General features: G+C 39.1%; 1 protein-coding gene across 1 annotated transcript; it reads left to right on the top strand.

Annotated features, from left to right (window-relative positions):
- Nucleotides 1–442: 442 nt before the first annotated feature.
- tfrc (transferrin receptor) lies at nt 443–20,502 on the top strand. Its single transcript, XM_015373007.1, has 18 exons — nt 443–563; nt 6,044–6,095; nt 10,331–10,568; nt 10,988–11,171; nt 11,305–11,530; nt 11,613–11,735; nt 11,824–11,919; nt 12,541–12,680; nt 12,778–12,929; nt 13,019–13,138; nt 15,323–15,408; nt 15,497–15,560; nt 15,650–15,717; nt 15,798–15,859; nt 15,944–16,037; nt 16,160–16,381; nt 17,627–17,785; nt 18,541–20,502. Exons 2-18 carry the CDS (start codon nt 6,063–6,065, stop codon nt 18,781–18,783), a joined length of 2,310 nt encoding a protein of 769 aa, XP_015228493.1. The 5' UTR covers nt 443–563; nt 6,044–6,062; the 3' UTR covers nt 18,784–20,502.
- The last annotated feature ends 949 nt before the right edge of the window (nt 20,503–21,451 follow it).

Genomic DNA, 21,451 nt, shown 5'->3' with positions numbered 1-21,451 from the left:
TTGACATTAAAAGACTCCTATTCAAGGGAGTCCTGGCCAACAAGTTGCAAAAAATTAAGTACACAACAAAAATAAAACAATATACACATTTAACATTCATTAAAAATAATTACTACTAAATTAGGCTTTTCCGAGCTCTCTAAGGTCACGAATTATCGCCATGAAAGGAGAACAAGTATGGTTTCCATCCTTGAAGGTGACCTTATTTTAACCTTAATGTTTTTGTTTTTTAGTTTTAAAGTCTTATAAAGTCAGTGTATAAATTTTTGACTCCGTGAGGAACTAACACTAAACTGTTGTGTTTGAAAGAAGAAGTTGAGAGATAAATTATTTCTCCTGCTGTGGGCTTCTCTGTATGAAAGAGAGCATGTAAACCGGTTCTCCTGACGTATGACGGGATGACGTAGTTACGCACACTCCAATCTTTGCGATAAAGCTGCCAGCAGCGTGGTCTGCAGCTCAAGGGCATCCGGGCCGGTGAGTAAGGAGCTCACCGCAGCAGTTCCCTCGTGTCAGAAGCTGCCATTGAAGCAAGACTTGAGTTTTTCAGCTGAGAAGGGAAGGTGAGTGTTATAACCTGTTAATAAACTCTACATTTGAAGAATTGTGCGAGAGTCGGCTTTGTTAACACAAGTTCAAAGGCGGAGGCGTTGAAATACTAAACCTCTTTATTTTTATGGATAAGTTAAGCTTGTACAGGATAATGTTATCTGCAGTTAAGTGTTTGAATTGACAATTACATTTTCAATATGGCACACAATGGCCTATGAAGCTCGTTTCTCGACATTCCCGTGACAAAAGGTGAAAGCACCTGTCAGAAGCACGTTGTCTCCCTGCTCAACGGCAAGGTTGACATGCTGCGCGGCAAAAGGACGCCATAACTGAAGAAGCCGGTAGTCACGTTCAACAGCTAGCTGGATATCAGAGTGATAGAGGCTCCAGTCTCCTTCACTGACTGGAAACTGGCACTGCTGCTGACCCTGGGAGGACAGCAGTTGTCTCCTGCCTGAACCCTCAACCTTTCTTACCCTGTCATTCTTATGGTGTGATGGAGGAGCCTCACTTATATATTTAACTCCAGCACATGGCCGATGGTGTAATACACTAGGTGTATCAAAGGCTGTCCAAATAATTAATTTATTATTAATTTGGGGTTTTTAACAGATAAAGATTTTTACAAAAAATAAACAAATATGAATTTAACTGATGCAAAATAAGCTTTTCCAACTCAAAGAGTTAAAAAGAAAGGTATATTTTGTTGTTTAATGTGAGAAATTCTAGGTTTGTGGGGTCCACAAAGTTTTGTCTGTTTTTTTCTATTTTGAGTTTAAAATAATAACTCAATAATCATTACGAAAAATAAGCAAAAATGCATTTAACTGATGCAAAATAAGCTTTTCCAACCCAAAGAGTAAAAAGAAAGGCATTTTTTTTTGTTGATTAATGTAAGAAACTCTAGAGGTTTGTCTGATGTTTTTTAATTTTGGGTTTAAAATAGTAACACAACAATTACCAAAAAAAAAAATAAATAAATAATGCATTTAACTAATGCAAAATAAGTTTTTCCAACCCAAATATTAAAATATAGGCATATTTTGTTGCTTAATGTAAGAAATTCTAGGTTTGCGGGGTCCAACTTCCTTAGAGTTTTGTTTGATGTTTTTTAACTATGGGTTTAAAATAGTAACACAATAATAATAAAAATAATTAAAAAAAATAAACAAAAATGCATTTAACTGATGCAAAATAAATTTTTTCCAACCAAAAGAGTGCTCAAAGACAGGCAGATTTTGTTGATTAATGTAAGCAATTCTAGGTTTGCGGGGTCCAACTTCCTTAGCGTTTTGTCTGATGTTTTTTCTCAGGGTTTCCTTCAAGCTTTGCTCCAGTGTGACTATCACATGATTTACTCCTGAACAATGACTCCTATGCACCCATCAGCCCCTTCTCTCTTCTTTTTTTTATATCAAATTTGATTCATTTCTACCTCATCAGATTCTGTCTCATTGCACATTTTTCCCACCTTCTCCTTAGCAAATTTTGAGCACTTCCTCCTCTCCTAATCTTTATAATTTGATTAATATTTGTCCCATTTCTGGGATACTGGAGAGTATTTAAAGTTTTTTTTTCTATTCACAAAATCATACTTCATTATATTTTGTTTGTTTAATTCATGGCATATTTGCTTTAAAACACAAAAAAAACAATCTGCATTATTCAAAATCCACTTAAATATATATTTTTTCTCATTCCATTCATAGGGGCAATCTATAACAGGTGCGTGCACTTTCCTGACTCTTAACAACTATGCACTTGTGTGTAAATACCAGTAGCTATGCAGGTATTCATTTATCTCTATTGTTCTCAACCATTTAGTTTCAGGGAATTAGTATTATTCTTCCTCATGCCTCTTTGCAGGAAGAAATTGTCATATTTTCAGTAAGAAAATCATTAAAGCCTGTTCCTGATGGGAAAAGTGTGACAATGTTGTTGTTTTTTTTTAGCATTTATCTTTTCATCAACAGCAGATATTTTAATAACTTGATTATGTTGAGGTCAGATTTATTTTTCTTGATGACTAACATAAAAAAGATGGAACAATTTTCTAGTCTCTTTGCTTAAAAAAGGAGCTTAAAGTAAGTGCATGTAGTTAGTTGGTGCATTTATTAGTGTAAATTATGGGAGTATTTAAATTGAATTAATCTAATAAATTGGAAAAAAGTTATAAGCACCATTTCAGGAAACAGTGTTTGATCCTGATCTCTGCCTAAATTATTGGTGCAACTCTATTAATAACTAAGGATGGGGTTAGGGGAGCCAGAGCAGCTTTATTGTGAATTTTATTGCGCATGCTGTTGTAACATGAGAAAACTCTGTTGCAAGCTTTTTAAGAAACAGTTTGGTCATTCACTAATGCCTCAGCTGTTAAGCTACTTTTTAAGCCTGTTGGTTAATGCAGGCCTTGAAGTTGAACTTGGGCCTTTTTTTTTTTTTGTAGAAAAACTTTAAAAGTTATCATGGCACCAGAACAGAATAGCTGGTCGCATTTTGTGTGTTTTATTTTAAAAACCTTGACTACAAGAGCGGCGAGTCCAACCCTAATCTCCTTCCAAAGCTCAAGGGAGCACGGCATCCGGCCTGCTGCGATCCTTTAAGGGTGGGGCTCAATTTCTGTCTCGCTATCTGTCCCGCACACACGCATCACTCTAGGCTCCAAGCAATGCCTCCTACCTGGAGTTATGTTTAAAAAAACTGCTGTAGTGTAAGGGGTTGAAACTTCCTGATTACACACAAGCCTGTTTTGTGTAGTGCTGTTGCTTTGCATTGTTTGCATATATTTGAATTCACAATGCAATCTGAGTTCCATCTTTCTACGTTTCCATAGGTTTCTGTGTCTGAAAAGAGTAGTGTAATTTTGCAATCTGATTAACGTATTAGCCCCAAACGGTCCGGTATGTTTGGTATGTGAGATTATGGAACGGGTTTGCCCACCCCAGAGCTTCATTAAACTTACAGTCCATCTCATCCTTACACTTTAGAACATCAAATCAGAGAGACTTAAAGGTATAATGGAGGATTTTCATTAATTTTTGTAAAGACCCGCCCCCTCCACCCTGTACCGACTCCCGAGAGGGAACAAAAATTAAACGCGTGCAAGAGTGTGCATGAGCTGATTAATCCTCATGCACGCTCCGTTTAAAAGTTGCTGTTTGCAACGCTCATGCAAACTTAATAGATTTGCAATTTTTCCGCTATGTCAGACTCGCCACCGGTAAGTGAAAATGGGGACGAGCACGTAGGACGGCATTACGTAAATATATCACCAGAATGATCGACAATTAATAGGATTACTTTTTTTGCCGATCCACCCGGAAAAAGAACATCCTCCGCTATACCTTTAAGTATGGGACAGTAATGTCCCTGGTCCCACTCCAGAGATCAAGGTTTTTCTCCACTGAACCATATTCTAAAGTTAGTTACCTTGGAAATGCAGAGAATAAGCAAAGCTTTTTCAGAGCAGAGGGCTTCCTTATTTGATTCAGCGTTCTTGACACTGGAAATTCAGGATTTTTACCTGTTCTGCTTTTTTTTTTTTTTAACAGACATTCTAGTCAAGGTTCTCCTGTAGTGTTGCACAAAAGGACAGGTTAGCCCAGTTCTGCTACCCCATTGCTCAGCCTGCATTTTTAGAACATCTTTACCTGAAAAGCTGCAAAAAAGTCTCAAGATGTATTTAGACAAAGAGCAGCAAGAGATTCTTAGATTATGCAGGAAAAATACCCAGATCAAGGTGTGTCTCCAAGATGATTAAAGAACCAGAAGTATGCAGGGTGGAATATTTCAATCAGATCAATCAATCATTGAAGTAATAATTTAGTTATAGATTAATTATACTGTGCATGCTCTGAAACATGCCTTTAGCTAAGAAAACAACTCGCTGAAGGTTGTGATGAATTTCACTGCTAACTAATCTGAAATAGTCAGGCTGCCTGCTCTGGTAGGGAGGCTGCTCAGCTGCAGCTGCTGAATAACAGTGATGGATGAAGGTAAATTGGTTACCACGCATTGATTTGGGAACATTGTCAATCGGCAGCCTTTATTCAGCCAGCTGACTGGCAGTGTGGGGCGACATCTTCATTATTCTGTGCTCCGTTAAACCAGAGAGATCCTGCAGCATTTCAGCACTTTCATTGCAGACAATGATGTTTATGGTCAATGTGTAAATGGTTTATATGGGCTGAGCTTCAGCCGGCATTGTTAGCTTGTTTAATGAATTGTAATTAAGCTAGTTGTTTAGTTGGACTTCAGAAAGGCAGTTAATCCAGTGTTTGCTTATTGCTCCAATAGTTTAAGTTTGGCAAAGGGTCAGAAAATGTTTCATTGAACTTAACCAAGGTCCTGATAAGCATGTGTTGTTCTAGAGATTTTAGTGTTTACGTTTTGGGAGGGTCCGCCAAGGGTCAGAGGTCAGGTTTATTGTGGATTTTCAGCGTAGATTTTTGTTAATAAACTCAGTTTTGTTTACGTTTTATTCAATTAACTCCTTTGTAATATAATAACCTTTAAAACTAACAATTCAAAGCTTTTTTTTGTACCATTGGGTTAAAGGATAAAGATAAGTGAGTAGTTCTGAATTTCTAACAAAAGCCTCTGTTGCTAAACGGGAAATAAACAGGGAAGTAACTTGTCAGCTTTGCATAAACTCCTAAGAATTATTGTAAATAACATTTCTGCGTATATGTGGCTCCTTTATGGATACATTGTCAGTTTTTTGTGAAGTATTTCTACTTTTTCATTTTAAAAATGATCTATGCACCTCTGCCACCAGTTTGATTGCAGCGGTTAAAGTTCCCAAAACAAAAGGATGTTTTAAAAAGCGATAGACTAATCTTGTTTAGTCTTTCTCGACCTCTGATGGGAGAAAAAGGAAAGAACTCTCAGCTGAAGGTCAAGAAAAGGCTCAATGGTGTCACATGGCAGCGAATCATGAGAAACTCTATAGCTTTTATTTTTAGCTCGCCTCTTGTTGTATGGTGATTGTTCATTTTATCCCCATATATATATAGTCTCCATGTGGAGCAGATTTGCATGGGGAAGAGAAGGATTTGCTGAGCTTGTATTCCACTACCTTTGAATTTTAGCAAAGAAAACCTAAACCTCCTAAAGAAGTGAAACACTGTTTGGTTTGGATGGTCATCTTGTTCCACCTAAGGAGCTGGTATGTCATAATATGTGCAGCACACTGCTCCCTTTTGTGTTCGGACACGGTTCTTTCTTTCAGGTTAGCCACACAGGAAACCCCTGGGATGTTTAGACAAGAGGTGGGACAGCATCTCTGGAAGCAGAATAATGCTTTAGTGGAACAGGGAGCTGTTTGTCAGAGGAAGAGGGGAAAAAACAGAAGTGAAAACATCAACATAGTAGCAGCGGTTCACCGTGGTTTTCTTTTTCTTTAGAATGAAATGGGTTTTGAAAGTGAATTGCTAACGTCTGCAGTTGTTTTGTCTGGTAATTAAGTCTTATTTTTGTGTTTATTTTCTAGAGAGTCCTAAGAAGCAGCGATGGAACAAGCAAGGTCAACGATATCTAAAATTGTAAGTACTGAACCGACTCCAAAACGTCATCAGTTTGTAGTTTTTCTATATTATTCAGATTTATGGAAACCCAATTACAAGTCTAAGAAATAAACCCTTGATTCTCTGTTATTGTTATAACTTAGCATTCTTTCACTTTTTTTTTTTTTGCAAGCCAAGTGTTCTTTCTATTTAAAAGCAAAACATATGATTAGCTACAATATGACAACGTTTTAAATTCTTTATGTAAAACAAAACCAATGAGGAGACAATTCGGCTCCCATATAGAAAACTATATAACATTTATAAGTACAGTTTCCCTGTTTTGCAAAACCATTTACAAGCTAACGCTGTATAATGTTTGCTTTTTATGCACATATTTTTCTTCTATTCAGTCGTGCAAATTACATGGTTACTGGTCTGTTCTGTCAATTTAATATTATGATCAATATATTTTACCACTGAGTGATGAATAAAGAATTTTAACTCTTTACCTTCATACTGGATGGGGCAACGTGAGACTTATTGACATCTCACAGTGTCGAGCTTTTGCTAAAACCTCTTCATGTATCACAGCCTCAGATTTTCCTTATAGCCACTGTAAAATAAGCTGATCTAAACAATAACATTTTTGGGGAAGAGTTACTTTAATGTCCTTGAGTTACCCTGAACCGCCAGCGACCCGGGGACGGGTTTGAACATTCAGTGCATGTACATATGAGTATTTCACTGTCAACATATGTCCGCATATCTAAAGAAAGCTCTCCTTCTGCTCTTCCCAATGGCACCAAGCATGCTGAACCTCTTGAGAGATACACAAAACTCAAAAAGTTCATTTTCTTACCTTTCAGTCATCCCATGGAGTGAATTCCAATATTTCCCTCCAAGTTTGGTGCCTTTCTGCTCGAAACAGCCAGAAAAAGGATAATCTGGTACAATGATGTCTCCAAATGTCAAATAAAATTCACAAAGGCACGAATATTGCAGGATAACTCTCATCAGGAAAAAAAACACCACCAAAATTACATATTTTCTCTCAAAATCCCCCCATGCAAGATGCTAGAAACATAGCATTGAATGCTATCTGAAACTGGAAGTTCTGGCTTGATTGACCCCTATTTGACCAGTTACAGGGCGATGAGGACAGGCTGGATCAGCAGAATGCCAATTGTTGTCAATCATGTGTAATGGGTTGGACTTGCTTTTATGACCTCATTTTCCAACCAGTAAAAACTAGTGATGGTGAGACGAAGCCTCATGAGGCATTGAACCGTTTTTCTCCAAATTGCTTCAATGATCCCCACAGTTCATGAGGCTTTGTGTAAACATGTCACCACCTACAGGTTATAAAAAGAATTTTGTCAGGTATATCAGATATAACTGGTTCCACGTGTTTGTGCGGAACTGCTTCTGGTTAATTTTGAAGCTGTATGTTCGGGAAAAGAAGCTCTAGGCGGAGAAAAATCTAGAGAATGGAAAAAATGCTCGTTTCAACAAAAGTGGCTGGAAAACGAGGAATTCGGAACATGTCTGCACTCTGCAGCCTGTCGAAGGTAAAGATGATGAAGGATTTTGCCAAATTTTATATTTATATATATATAGAGTGTCATGGGTACTTGTTGATGGCATTAAAATTATTTCTAAGAGCATTAAATTAGAGTTACTCATTCCTGTATAAAGCTTGATATTTGTACTAGGGAAAACCGATACAAATTGGTTACAGAAGTGTTATCGCAACTTTAAAAAGTCTAAGGTGGGCCTTGAACCAACAGCCTACCAAGCGGGGGTCCATGTCTTACAGCGTACACCACCAATGCTGGTAACTGCTCATCAGACAGCAATACTACTTAAAACAAATGTTACAACTGTGTCTAGCTGCTTGCTCAAGTTTTGATCATTACATTGCTTCATCTACCCAAAATAGTTTTAACCAACTAGATTGGTTGGAATAACAACCAATCTATTCTTAGAATATATCCAAACTCTATCCAACTGACAGCAAATCTCCTAAAAACTCCCATGTCTTTTTTTTTACTAAAACCGCAGTATTTAGCCCATTTGGTCACACAGATTTGTTTTAGGTTGTAAATAGTTTTTATCAATTTTCTGTTATATGCCATATGTATTCAGATTTTTCCCTGAAGTTTTTTTTTTTTTTTTTTTAACCTTTTATATTCATTTTTTATTTCAATAAAAATGTGTGTTTGAACAATTTTGACAGTTTAGTCTGATTCATCTAAGTGATATCTCTCCAAAGAGGCATCACTGATGTTTCTATGTTGAAGTATGCAAAAATGGTGGCCTTTCGTCTATAAAATATACATTCGTGGCCGTTTGGGGTTTCCAAACTGTGCCAAACAGTCCCTCTACAAAAATGCCTATACATAGTCCTAGATAAGCACTTGTAGAAATACCATTTTTGCAGATATTCCAATCATATTTGGAAGGCTGCTTGCCAGGATATAAAACAGTGTTTCTATTGTGTCAAACAGTTAATTCCTGCCTGTTGGAATGAACTGCCTCCTTCAATTCTTAATTATTTTCACATAGAAAATCCCGGCGAGAATTGTTTTTTACATTCAGAGCTGTTTTATGAAGCAAACCACATACACAGCAGTGAACTTACAGTAAATCAGAATGTAAGGGTGAAAACTAGAGTGTGTTCTTTACATAAAGCCCTGAACTTTATTCTTACTCCATATGGCTCAAGAGCTATAAAAGGTTTAATTTGGAGAGGGTTTTTTTTTTTAGGGATTTTCAGCTGAAAATCCTGGGAATAGTTAGAAACAGAAAGAATAACGTGATCACATTGGAGCTGTTTTCTGGGGGTTTTTTTTTTTTTTTTTTTTTAGCAAGTACTAAAGATAAATTCCGATAAAGTATAAATGTTTTCTGTTTCATGTGGCGCTTGGTGCAAAGTCTGACAACTTAAAATCTTTATGATCAGATTGCTGTTATCTAATTTATTTATTGATATTATTTCACTGCTATTTTTTCTTGCCTTTTGAAATGGATCTATTTCAGATTACCAGTTTTGCTACTACTGAGGTCCAGGGTGAGTAATGAATGGTTCTGACAAGCTGTGAGTGAAATCTGAAAATCATTATACATTTTGACTGGATTATAGTCAACTTTGTGAATTTCACCAGAGACGTAACTGATCTTAAGGCATAAGTTAGATCAGAGTTCCTAAATATCCAGTCCTGAAGGTCCCATGTCCTGCACCTTTAGATGAACTGTCTCCACCGCATGAATCTTTGGTGTTTGTCAGGTTCTGCAGTCTTGCTATTTGCCCTGAGCTTTGGCTCAGGCATCTACATCTGCCTTTCTCTTATTTATGCAGGGAAAAGTAAATGTTAAACAACGGGTTAAGGTTTACCAGAATGTAGGAAAAGGCTTCTTCTCCAGTTAGCTTTCAGCTCCCACGAATTAGGTTCATTTTCTGTAATCTGTGTTTTTCTTCTTTTTTTTTTTTTCTTTCTTTTTTTGTCAGTCGTAAAGGGATTGTTCCTCTTTTGTGGTTATAGTCACCATGCAGCAGAATATGAGCTTCTGCAGCGAGGATTTGACCAGAAGAGGTCTGATATCTTGGGCAAATAAGAATGGGTCAACTTGTATTGATTAAGATCAAAATGGTGTTTTTCAGTATTGATTATAAAAAAGGATCCATTCTCTTCTATTATTACATTGGCCGTTAAAGAGATGCTTGTTTTAAAGAAGTTTATTTTTGTTAATATAAACAATAAAAAAACAAAAAAAAACATAATTTGCAGATTTATTATGTGTAATTTTCTGGGGGAGTTAGACCTTCAGTCCACACATCCATAGATCCTATTCTCTATTCCTAATGCAAGTAGTTTATTTAAGACCTACCTGCAAAAAATGCAAAACCATCCTCCAGTCCTTGAAGTTGAAGCATAAACCTAATTGAATCTGGGGTAAAAAAAAATATGGCTCAGACTCATTTGAACCCCAAATGACTTACTTGCATGCCTTTCACAAAATTAAAATTAAGAATATTGATGCATCCATTTGTATTGAGACCCCTTACCTATTGTACCCCTAAGTACAATCTAGGGGTTATCTGCACAAATCATCAGATTAGTAAAGTGAGCCCACGTCTGTGGGATTTATTCTCAGTTTAAATACAATCTTTCACTAATGGAGTGTTGCCGTTTGCACACACCTTCCATAACACCAGCTATCTTCACAATTCTTTTTTATTCTTAGCTCTGCAATTTCTTTTTGTTCTATAGTTTAACGGTGAACCACACACCTACACGCGATTCAACTTGACCCAGAACATGGAAGGTGACACCAGCCAGGTGGAGATGAAGCTGTCATCTGACGTGGACGAGGAGGTCGGGGAAAACGGCGTGGGTGAACATCGTCATTCCAACTCCAATGGGAAACCCTACGTGGCTCAAAAGCTGGGCCGAACGCCCAAAAACCTGTGCTTCATGGCTGCTGGCATCCTCCTCGTCTTCATCATTGGTAAGATTCACACGCTAAACAAGGAGCCTGGGCGTTCTTTAGGGAACATTTTGGTGTGAAAACATTCGGACTATTGTGTTCCTGTATCTCTTTATGTATTATTATTCCATCTTCTTATTCTTCTTCCGTCTAGTAAAGATTTGAGTTTTGCTGTCATTTTTACCAAATACTTGGGAGTAGTGCGGGTTTGCAGAGATTTGTTTCAATGAAATTTTTATTTAATATAAAAAAGGAAAAGGATTTGTTTATTTTTGACAAAAAACTTTGTTGATTTTTTAATAAATAATTGTTTTTTTTATGTTGTTTTCTTTTTTTTTTTTTTTTTTTTTTTTTTTGTTTTTTCATCTTTTGGTCTCTGTTTTTCTTTTTTTTTTTTTTTTTTTTTTTTTTTTTAACCCGAGTCATCTGATTGCTTTCAGGATACCTGATTGGTTACATGACTGAGGGGAAAAAGGAGGCGGCTCCTGTCTGTGCTTCCTCCGTTAGTAACATTGAAGGCGACGTTCCCCACGAGACCGGCGCCGCCCCCTTGATGGACTGGGATGATGTCAAACATCTCCTGGCTGACAAATTCACCGCTGCCAAATTAGAAAAAGCCTTCAGGTGATTAGAAAATTGACCCGCTCATTAAAACAAAACAAAAAAATACTGCCACTAGTAAATTCGTGGCAGTATTTTTTTTTGTTTTGTTTGTTTTGCTACTTTACATGGGTAAAACTTTTTTATTCTGTTGCAGTGAGTTTTCTGCGGTCAGCCACCAGGCTGGCTCCCCTACAGACGAATACCTTGGAAACAGAGTGCTGCAGAGATTTAAGGAGTATGGTATGAAGACCTGGACAGATGAGCACTTCATCAAGGTTCAAGAAGCCCCCACGTCTGGCTACAACAGAATCATTTTCAAGCAAACATCAGAGGACCGTCCAAAGGGATTTCTGTCCTACAGCAAAACTGGATCAGTACAGGTGGGAAAAAAAATCCTCTTAAAAAAGAGAGAAACCCAGAACACCTAGTGGCTGTAGTTAAGCAGAATCCTGCTGTGTTTAGGGTGCAGTGCTGTATGCTCGTTATGGCCAGGAGGCTGACTTCAGGCAGCTGCGGGGGCAGAACGTCGACATGAACGGCAGAGTTATGTTGGTCAGACGTGGAAAGATTAGCTATGCTGAGAAGGTGACTTGTTTTAAAACAACATAAACAACCTTTCTGAACATTTTCTGAAATTGGCACATTTATACATTCTGTTTCTTTTCTTTTACAGGTTGCCAACGCTGCCAAAATGAACGCCTCTGCTGTTTTAATTTACCCAGATCCATCTGATTACAGCTTTGGAGACAACACTGAGCTTTATGGACACGTGAGTCCTGGACCTGATGTTAAATTAGTGTGATTAGGCCTTTAAATGAATGAAATGGCTTTTTGTGCTTATTTTTTTAACACAGCTTTTCCTTCCATTCACTTTTCTGATTGCGGTGACCCCTTGGAGCTAAAGCCATTTGTGCAAATGCAACACATTTCTGTTGGTCTGATGTCATTTTTCCAGAAACTGAATTTAATTAATATTTTGTTAGGAATTCAGTGGTATTTATTTAGTATCTGGTATTTTTCTGATTCCAAAGAGATAAATAAATATAATATCCATGCATTTCATGTTTTATTGATTTATATTGACTCTCTGATAGGCATAGCTGATCTTTAATTGTACCGTCGGGCAGTTACTTTAATCCAAAAGGACATAAAGGTTACGATCAAGATTAATGTAGCAGATTTCTTTTATTGCAGAACATTTATGAAACAATGGAGCAGCTGCATTTCAAAGGCCTGCTACAGTTAGGGTGATGCTAGAGCTCCCCCTACTGGATATATACATAAACAAAGCACTTTTCAATGTGGTGTAAAATAAGACGGAAAGATTAAGGTCTATCAAACATAACTGAAGAATCAGATCTCCTAATTTTCTCTCTCCTGTCTCCTGCAGGTCCACTTGGGCTCTGGGGATCCTTACACTCCAGGCTTCCCCTCCTTCAACCACACTCAGTTTCCTCCTGTGGAGTCTTCAGGCCTGCCCAAAATCCTGGCGCAGACCATCTCATGGAATATGGCAAGCAACATCCTCAGGTAAATGTCATACTTAGCTTTCAGGCCTGTTCTGTTTATTCTTTTGCACTTTAATATAAGAAACCTCTAACAATATGTTCCTTTGCTGAACCCATAGAGGACTCGGTGGTCCAAATAACCCGGAGGGATGGGAAGGCTACATCAAATTGGGAGATGTGAATGACACTATTACTGTGGATGTCCAGAACGTCCTTACTGAAAAGAAGATCAACAATGTGTTCGGGGTCATCAAAGGTTTCGTCGATTCAGGTAAAATTAAAGCCAGATTGAGAAGGGAGAGAACAGCATATGTGTTTGGAAGAGATCAGCAGCTGTACCTCCTCTTCCGTTCTCCACAGACCGATACGTGGTCATTGGAGCCCAGAGGGACGCATGGGGTCCAGGCTTTGCAGCTTCAACCGTTGGCACCACTGTCCTCGTTGAACTGGCTCGCTCCATTTCAGACATGGTGAAGAATGGTGAGTTTGTCATTCTTTATGGTCCTCTCTTAATGTGTTGGAAAAAGTTTTTAAATTAAAGATGTGCGAGAGCACGAGCCCATTTCTCCTTGAGGAGGTGCAGTGATAAGACAAGTGCTGAGATGGATCTCGTGTCACCCATATTTATATATATATAAAAGTTTCCCCGCAAATAAGAAAATAAAAATAATCATGACATGCTTGTATTTTTTTACATGTTTGCAGGATAAATAAGGATCTGTAGCTACCTTATAACTATTAACGATGCAAATTACAAAATAAACAAACTTATTTTTCCAGGAAAGTTACAATATAGAGGTAGATAACTTTTACTAGCATTGATGTGAAATGGATTTCTCCAAATAGCATGCTAAACTTTACCTGTCGAGTAGAAACTTCGCAACTGCTGCGTCAGTGGTAAGCCCAACCTGTGCTTTCAGTGTACGCCAGAGGTCACGGATTCGCGGACCGGGGTCCTGATCCGGACCCACCTGCTGACTAATCCGGACCTAACCTGATTTCAAACATTTATAAATTACCACATGTTGTGCGACGGCAGTGTCTAATTTCACTTGGACGCTTCTCCTGTTTGTACGGTAAAAGCCTCCAGGACAAGGCTGCACGTGATGCCAATTAGCAAATGACGGTGAGGGTCATCGCTGCAAGCTACTTTTAGAAATAGCAGGCAAACCTATGGCAAACCGGGCGTTGGGGGGGGGGGAAACGAGAAGACGATGAGAAAAATTGAAGAAAGTGTGGACTGCTGCAAGAACTGCTGTGAACTGGAAATGGCGTGCTCAAAGATGACCCTGGATATTTTGAGTATGTTTGGCTCAACCTACTGCTGTGAAGCAGGATTCTCGACCATAACCCTAATCAAAAACAAATATGGATCCAGGCTCAAAATGAGCACCTTGATAGGAGCTTGAGAATGGCTGTATCTCCATTGAAACCCAGGTTTAAATCCTTGCATGGCAGCCTAAAGCCCACTGCTCTCATTAAGACAGAAAAAAAGGGGGAAAAAAAACAAAAAAACATGGTCAGTTCAGGTGTTCTATGAAACAAAGTGAGCCAAGAAATTGTCTTTAAATCAAACTGAACGACTGTTGTTCTCTTCTTCAAAAACAATTTAGATTTTGAAAAATAAAATTTCTTCAATTTTTTATTTAAAAAGTCAATGTATGACATGGATCCATAAACGCCTGCAATTTATTTCAGTGTTAAATTCTGTTTTAAAGTTACGGATTATAATTAAAAATGTCTTCAGACTTTGCTGTTGATTTTCTTTATTCGGACCCCGATGATTTTTAATTGGTTACCCCTAGTATACGCTAGCCTGACGTAGTCCTACTCAATTCTAGTCAGAATCTGAGTCTGATACTGCTCCATAGAGCTGTGATTATGGGGCGTGTTTCGAACGAACCAGGAAAAAAAATGCCTCTGCACTCAATTGGATAGACCTACAACCAATAAGAGCAACGGAGTGCGTGACGTATGTTAAGCGACGCATAGTTGTTGCCAAAAATGAAAGCATGCAGTTGCACACCTAGAATAAGAAGATGAGCCTTGATCGCGTTTCTCTGTTCCTCTTTTAAAATTAATTTGCTGTCGATATCTTCTAGAACAGACCTAATAGCAGAATCTACTCACCTCAACTTCCCAGCGGGAGCCATTGTTGTTTTCACCTAAGCGCGCTTCGGTGACGTGGTTGATTACGTTACTGTTGATCAACTGTCCATCATCGTATAAAGCCCGCCCTGACAATTTGATTTGCCCGCCAGATATTGTGCAAGCATACTCGCGCTACTGTTGAGCAATGCCAGACCAGACTTCCCGACCTCAAACATTGTAGGCGGGACTAAGTTCGGAATGGCACCCAGGCTAAGTATACGCCATTGGTCATGTTTCTGTCTTCTGAGGCCTTTCTCTTCTTCTCATACACTTCGTAGTTACTTTTTCTCTTATGACTCTCAGCCATTGTCAAAGACCAAAGACCCTGAGAAAAGCTGAGCTTCAAAAGTATCAAAAAGTATAGCTAGCTGGGGATGAGCATCTAGGACGGCCTTACGTAAACATCACCAGAATGATTGACAATTAGGAGGACCACTTATTTAGATGATCGACCCTGAAATAAAAGATTTTTTTCTATACCTTTAACATCTGTCATTTTTCTTTTTTTGGCAGATGGGTTCAAGCCAAGGAGGAGCATTGTGTTTGCTAGCTGGACAGCGGGAGAATATGGAAGTGTTGGCGCCACCGAGTGGCTGGAGGTGAGAAGTGCAGGACATTTTTATTGTATTTTTCTGCCTTTGTTGTTGTGCTTGGATTCCAAACCCCTGTGTTTGCTGACTCCTGTAGGGATATTTGTCTTCTCTGAACATGAAAGCCTTCACTTACATCAGCCTGGATGGCATTGTAACAGGTACAGTCATGTCATACGTCTGTGGTGTCCACTGATGCTGTATAAGTTGTGGTTTTGTCTTTTCTAAAAAAATAATTTCTTATTTTCAGGTCAGAATGGATTTAAAGTAGCAGCTAGTCCCCTATTGCACACTCTGATTGAAAAGACTCTAAAGGAGGTAAAACTTCAGTAGGTTTAGTTTTTAAAGTACATTTCTCTTCCTAATCATAATGTTAATAAGATCTTTTTTTGTTGTAGGTAAAAAACAAAGAGATTACTCTGTTTAATCAGTTTGCAAAGAATGACTGGGAGTCAACCATGTAAGTGTGTTATTTCAACTTCCTGAATTTTTCCAGATATTTCTTTTGTTAGTTCTAATCTTCTTTGTCGTTGTTTTTATAAAGTCTGGAGCAAATGCAGATGGATAACGCTGCCTATCCATTTCTCGCCTTCTCTGGAATTCCATCAGTAGCATTTCGGTTTTCTTCTAACAACGCAGTGAGTCATTCTCATTCATCTCTACTTATTTTTAAAGCAGCTTCCTTGAAACATCAGCCTATGAGGAATTTGTCTTGCGGCTGGCCATATAAATACATTTTCCTTCCTGTTTACCCTCTCAGGAATACAAATACCTTGGCACCCTGGAGGACACCCTGGAGAATCTGAACATCGCCACATCCAAACAGGTTCCTCAGCTGGCTGAGGCGGCGGGGCGCTTTGCTGGCCATATGGCCCTGAGGCTGGTCCACGACCATCTGCTGCAGATGGATCTGATGAAATACTACAAGATCATACGTTCCCAAGTTGTCAGAATTAACGGAAAAGTCAGGGATGTTCAGCGGGTGAGTTGGGAATTGGTGTTTTTATCTCAGTGAGCAACCAGTGTCTGTCCTTGTTGCAGTGTGACGTTCTCACAGTTAAATGAACTGAACTAAAAACGCCTCATGTTTACTATGATAACAAAAGATTTAAAGACATTCTAGTTTATTTTGTTTAATCCAGAAACGAAAACAATTATTCCAACTTCTTCTTTTTTATATATGATACTTAAGCAAACCATAGAATACTTACTAAATATCACCAAATGTATCTTGCTCATAAGAAATGTCTGAACCCTCTTTAAGCCAGCTGACCAGCAGTGCACAGTAACAGAATTTGCCTATCCTTCTTCTTTTTTCTGACATTTCATTAAGAGGATGTTAAAGAAGACAAGGACCTTAAACAGAAATATTACTGTTTCACTGTATTCTAATCATTATTACACCATAAAAATATTTTATTATTGAACTGAGTGAGTTCTGCAAGAATCCAATATATAAGTTGGATCAGAACCCTGATTCACGGACTGCACAGGTGAGGTTTTGAGGCTGACTTCTTTGCTCACAGACATGCTAAAACTACTTTTGTTTCGTTTGGGCTACCCTATTACCTTGGAACTCAACACTACTTCAGACATTTTGAATTGAGAAAGCTTCCTGGATAGGAAGCGAAATGTCTTAAAACTTGTAAAAGAAGTCCAGTGGTTTGTTTTTATACTGTTTTGGAATACTATTTTCCCCCCCAACTCATCAATGTCAATAAAGGAAAGCTACTTTAATCGATTGAAAGGCAAAGAACAGAGCAGATCAATGCCTCGAGCAGCAAGCATCCAGAGCATCTGACTTCACAACACAAGCGTCCAACTCGAGGCATCAGAGGCCTATTTTAAAGCTCAAAATGCCTTTGTTGTGAACGCACCAAATTTGTTGTTGGAAGCTGTTTTTAGATCACACGTCTAAGGTTTTTTTCTCTGCTTTGCAGACTCTCACTCTCCTTTAAATGGACGCTCATACTAAGGATTTTTGGCACCCTTAATTACATTGTTACATGCTGTAAGAAGTAGCAGAGATTTGGCTGCAGCTATGTAGGAATTTGCTGAATTCTACTTAAAATAGTAATATTGCTTTAGTAATACAGTGCTATTTTTATTGCTTAAGCTTAACACAAGTTTGTTCATTTGAAGGTGGTATAAATTTAACTGTGGGAGATGCTCCTGCAGGGGCATTTCTACTGTTGTTAATCTTATTATTATTTATCTGTTCTTCCAGTTGAACCCCCAGCTGTTGCCCAAAACTATTACGATGCAGTGGTTGATCTCCGCCCTAGGCTCCTACAGCCGTGCCGCTCAGAACCTGCAAACAGACATCCAGAACAGTGACCTGGAGGACATTGAAACGTGTCGCATCATCAATGACCGCATCATGGCGGTAAGGCCACCAAAACTTGCTGGCAGGAGATTGAAGTGCTTTTAGTTATCAGTTGAAGTCAATGCCTTTTTTTTGCCAGCATAATGCATATTTGTTGTAACCTGACTCCGCCAGATGGATTTGCTCCGCATATCCATCTGGAAACCTTCCGTTTAAGTAATTTTGGGAAGGGGCGAAAATACTGGTTAGCTGATTGGCCTATGTTGGTGATAGACGGGCCAAATAAACCAGTCAGATCAACGAAGCATATGACGTACTAACACAACCACAAGCCAAGCTACTCTTGCCGAAACCAGTCGGGAGAAGAGCAAAAACATCTTTTCCTCTGAGAAAAGCCTTCAGAGCAGTGTTTTGCTCTTCTTTCAGTGAAGAAATACTCTGTAATTCCGATAAAACTTGCTCGATAGCCACGCTAACGCTAGTTTCATCGGCTGAAGCCGCCATGTTCTTTAGACTGAACTGTCGCGCTTCTCGTTGCGTCACACCTCAACCCGCCTCAAAGCCAAAGCTGATTGGACGTTCGTTTGGTGAACGGCTCCAAATTTTCTTTAACGGAGAGTCTCCAGACTGATTAGCGAATGAAATCTTGAAAGCTCGCGAGATCAGGATGGTCTCACGAGGCTATATTTGTTGTGGACCAACTCTGATTCATTAGATAAAGAAAAACTTTTTTTATATATATTAGTTTTACTGATTGGTTTGGTTGCTTTTATAATAAATTACTGACGGATGCAACTTCCCTCCCTTTCCTGCAGGTGGAAAGAAACTTGCTGTCCCACTACGTTTCCCCCATAGAGGTCCCTTTCCGCCACATCTTGGGCGGCTCAGGCCAGCACACCTTTAAAGCTCTCATCAAACACCTCGACAATCTGAAGACTGACAACCTCCAAGCAGATGCCGAGCTTTTCCGCAGCCAGTTTGCCCTGGCTACCTGGACCATCCAGGGCTGCGCCAACTCCTTAGCAGGGAACATCTGGTCTCTGGATAACGAAATCTAAATCCACTCTTCGACTCCTGCTGACTCCCTTTCTTCACCATTCTGACCTCCTATTGTGTAACCAGCCAACAGTTGCACAACCTTTAAAATCCAAAGTTCTTAAAATTGAAGTGCCCATAATCTATTATTTAATTTTTCTCATTATTTTTACTTCAAATGAGACACTTAAAAAAAAACAATCTTAAATGTTTTGGTGCTGTTAAAAATATTGTGCCCATTTTATAGTTTATATTGTTAACCAGCTGAATGTCAAACATCCTGATTGGCCGTAGCAACTATTAAGGGCAGCATCACAAACCATTGACTTTCTACCTGTTTACTAAAATGATTCCAACGCCTGCTGTTTGCTGCTGATCCCAAATGTTCAAACCTGAGCTGGTTTAATGTTGGAAGCTGTGATTTTTATTATGAAACCCAGCTGATCAGTCTCAGATGGTGCTTAAAATGAACAGTAGTTAATTTAACAGAGACCCATCTGCAGCCGTGTGATGATGTAATAGTCCTGAACCAATCAGCAGCAGATCACGCGGCCTTGGAGGCCTCATATGTGTCGACCTTTCCCCAAAAGCCAGCGGGGGTAAAGGTGTAAAAACACATGGCACTGAACCAGAAACCGTGTTTATTTATTGTTATTTATTTATCAGTGACAGGGTTCACTATAAATAGTTTATATTGCCTTTTTTTTATATATAATTATCGGGAGCAGTGCCTTCCATAATTATGACAGTTATACTGTCGAAATGACAAAAGCAGCATCTGCTAAACGAAGTGTGCATGTGAACCGACGGCCCGGACCGAACACTCAGAACAGGGCGGCTGCTCCGGCGTCCCCAGCCGGGTCTCTCGGTACATGTGCACTTCTCTGACAGCATTATCGGGGACAGTGTTTTCCATAATGCAGGGGTGGGGGGAGAAGGTAGTTTTTGCCTACCAGCGTGTGTCCGTATCGGAGGCAGTGCCCTCCATATTTCACTGTAGGGGTGGATATTTTTTTTTATTATCGGGGACAGTGTTTCCCATAATGTGTAAATACAGATGATAGCTATGCATACATGTGGCTTAGACTCCTGCTTCCTGTCTGTGTGTTATGTTAATCAAACCCTCATCTGACTGGGATTATGTTTTTGGAAGTGGTTCAGGAGGTATTCTGCTTTAACGCGAAGTGATGCGAATCCCCTGTGGTTACATCACTGGTCCAGTATTTCTTCTTCTTCCTGGTTTATTATGGTTTTAGTTATGACTGATTCATGCAATGTGAGCATTTCTTGCTGATTTCTATTGTGCCTTTAAGTTTCACTTTAAAGATTGAATGTATGGAGACGTCTTTAGTTAAAAAATGACTTCTTGTTTGGGTTTTTCTTTTTGTTTCTTCACGCTATGATCGAAAGTTTCAGTTGTCTGAGGCTGTTACAACTTTAGACTAGAATATCCTGGAATGAAACCATAAATAAGATATGAATTAGATATAAATGGGTCTTTGCTAAGAAACAAAGATACGACAACTTTGCCAGATATAAATTGAGCTTTCTGCTGCGATCGATGATGGGCTCAGTAACTGAAGCAGTTCTGAGTCTGCAAAAAAAAAGGTTAACATTCAGTAACTAGTCTAGAAAATTCCTTTGGGTCAATAAATCTTTTGGAAAATTGTTAAACGTTTTTCTTTCAAATGTGTGTAAGCAAGCTTTGCTGGAACTTTTTATTGCAATAAAACATCTTATTTCTGCTGAATCATTGACTGTATTCTTCTGATTTATTACAGAAAAAGTCCCCGAATATGAGTTATTTGAATTATTTACTCTGAGTTATTGAGCCATGACAATAGGGGAGAAAATTATTAGCACTGAAAGGAATAAAAGTAATCTTTACTAACATATACATAATATCACCTAAATTTCTTGCTTTTAATATAAACAACAAAATATACATTTGTGATTTTCAGTTATTTTACAGATCGGTTATTTTAAACTCAATCTTGTTGATCTGCTTTAAAGGGACATTAAATACGGTATCTGGTGTTGGGTGTATCCTTTACTGCAAATTCTTACGCTTACAAAGGCCTTGGTGAAAATGAGTGAGCTAAGAGCTTGATGGCGACTGAGGGTCACGGGGTCAAATTTAATCCAGAGACACTGCTGTCAGTTTAAGTTCAAAGAAAATTGAAATATTGCATCAGCAATGCATCTACAACACGCGGGACTAGGGCCCCAGGCTGGAGTTGCACATGTTGGATAAGGGCCCCAGGGTAGAGTTGTACATAATTGATAACGAGCCCCAGGCTTGAGTTGCGTATGCGGGACAAGGGCCCCAGGCGGGAGCTGCACATGTGGGACAAGGGCCCCAGGCTGGAGCTGCACACGTGGCATAAGGGCCCCAGGATAAAGTTGCACATGCGGAACAAGGGCCCCAGGTTGGAGTTGCACATGTTGGACAAGGGCCCTAGGCTTTAGTTGTGCATGCGGGACAAGGTCCCCAAGCTGGAGTTGCACATGTGGGACGGGGGCCGCAGGCCAGAGTTGCACAGGTGGGGCAAAGGACCCAGGTTGGAGTTGCACAGGCGGAGCAAGAGCCCCAAGCTGGAGTTGCACAGGCAGGACAAGGGCCCCAGTTTGGAGTTGCACATGTTGGACAAGGGCCCCAGGTTGGAGTTGCGCATGTTGGACAAGGGCCCC

Source organism: Cyprinodon variegatus, unplaced genomic scaffold, assembly GCF_000732505.1.
Source record: "Cyprinodon variegatus isolate N-32 unplaced genomic scaffold, C_variegatus-1.0 Scaffold79, whole genome shotgun sequence".
In the NCBI taxonomy this organism is placed as follows: domain Eukaryota; kingdom Metazoa; phylum Chordata; class Actinopteri; order Cyprinodontiformes; family Cyprinodontidae; genus Cyprinodon; species Cyprinodon variegatus.
The sequence above is the reverse complement of the archived record's forward strand: the minus strand, read 5'-3'. Positions and strand labels throughout refer to the sequence as shown.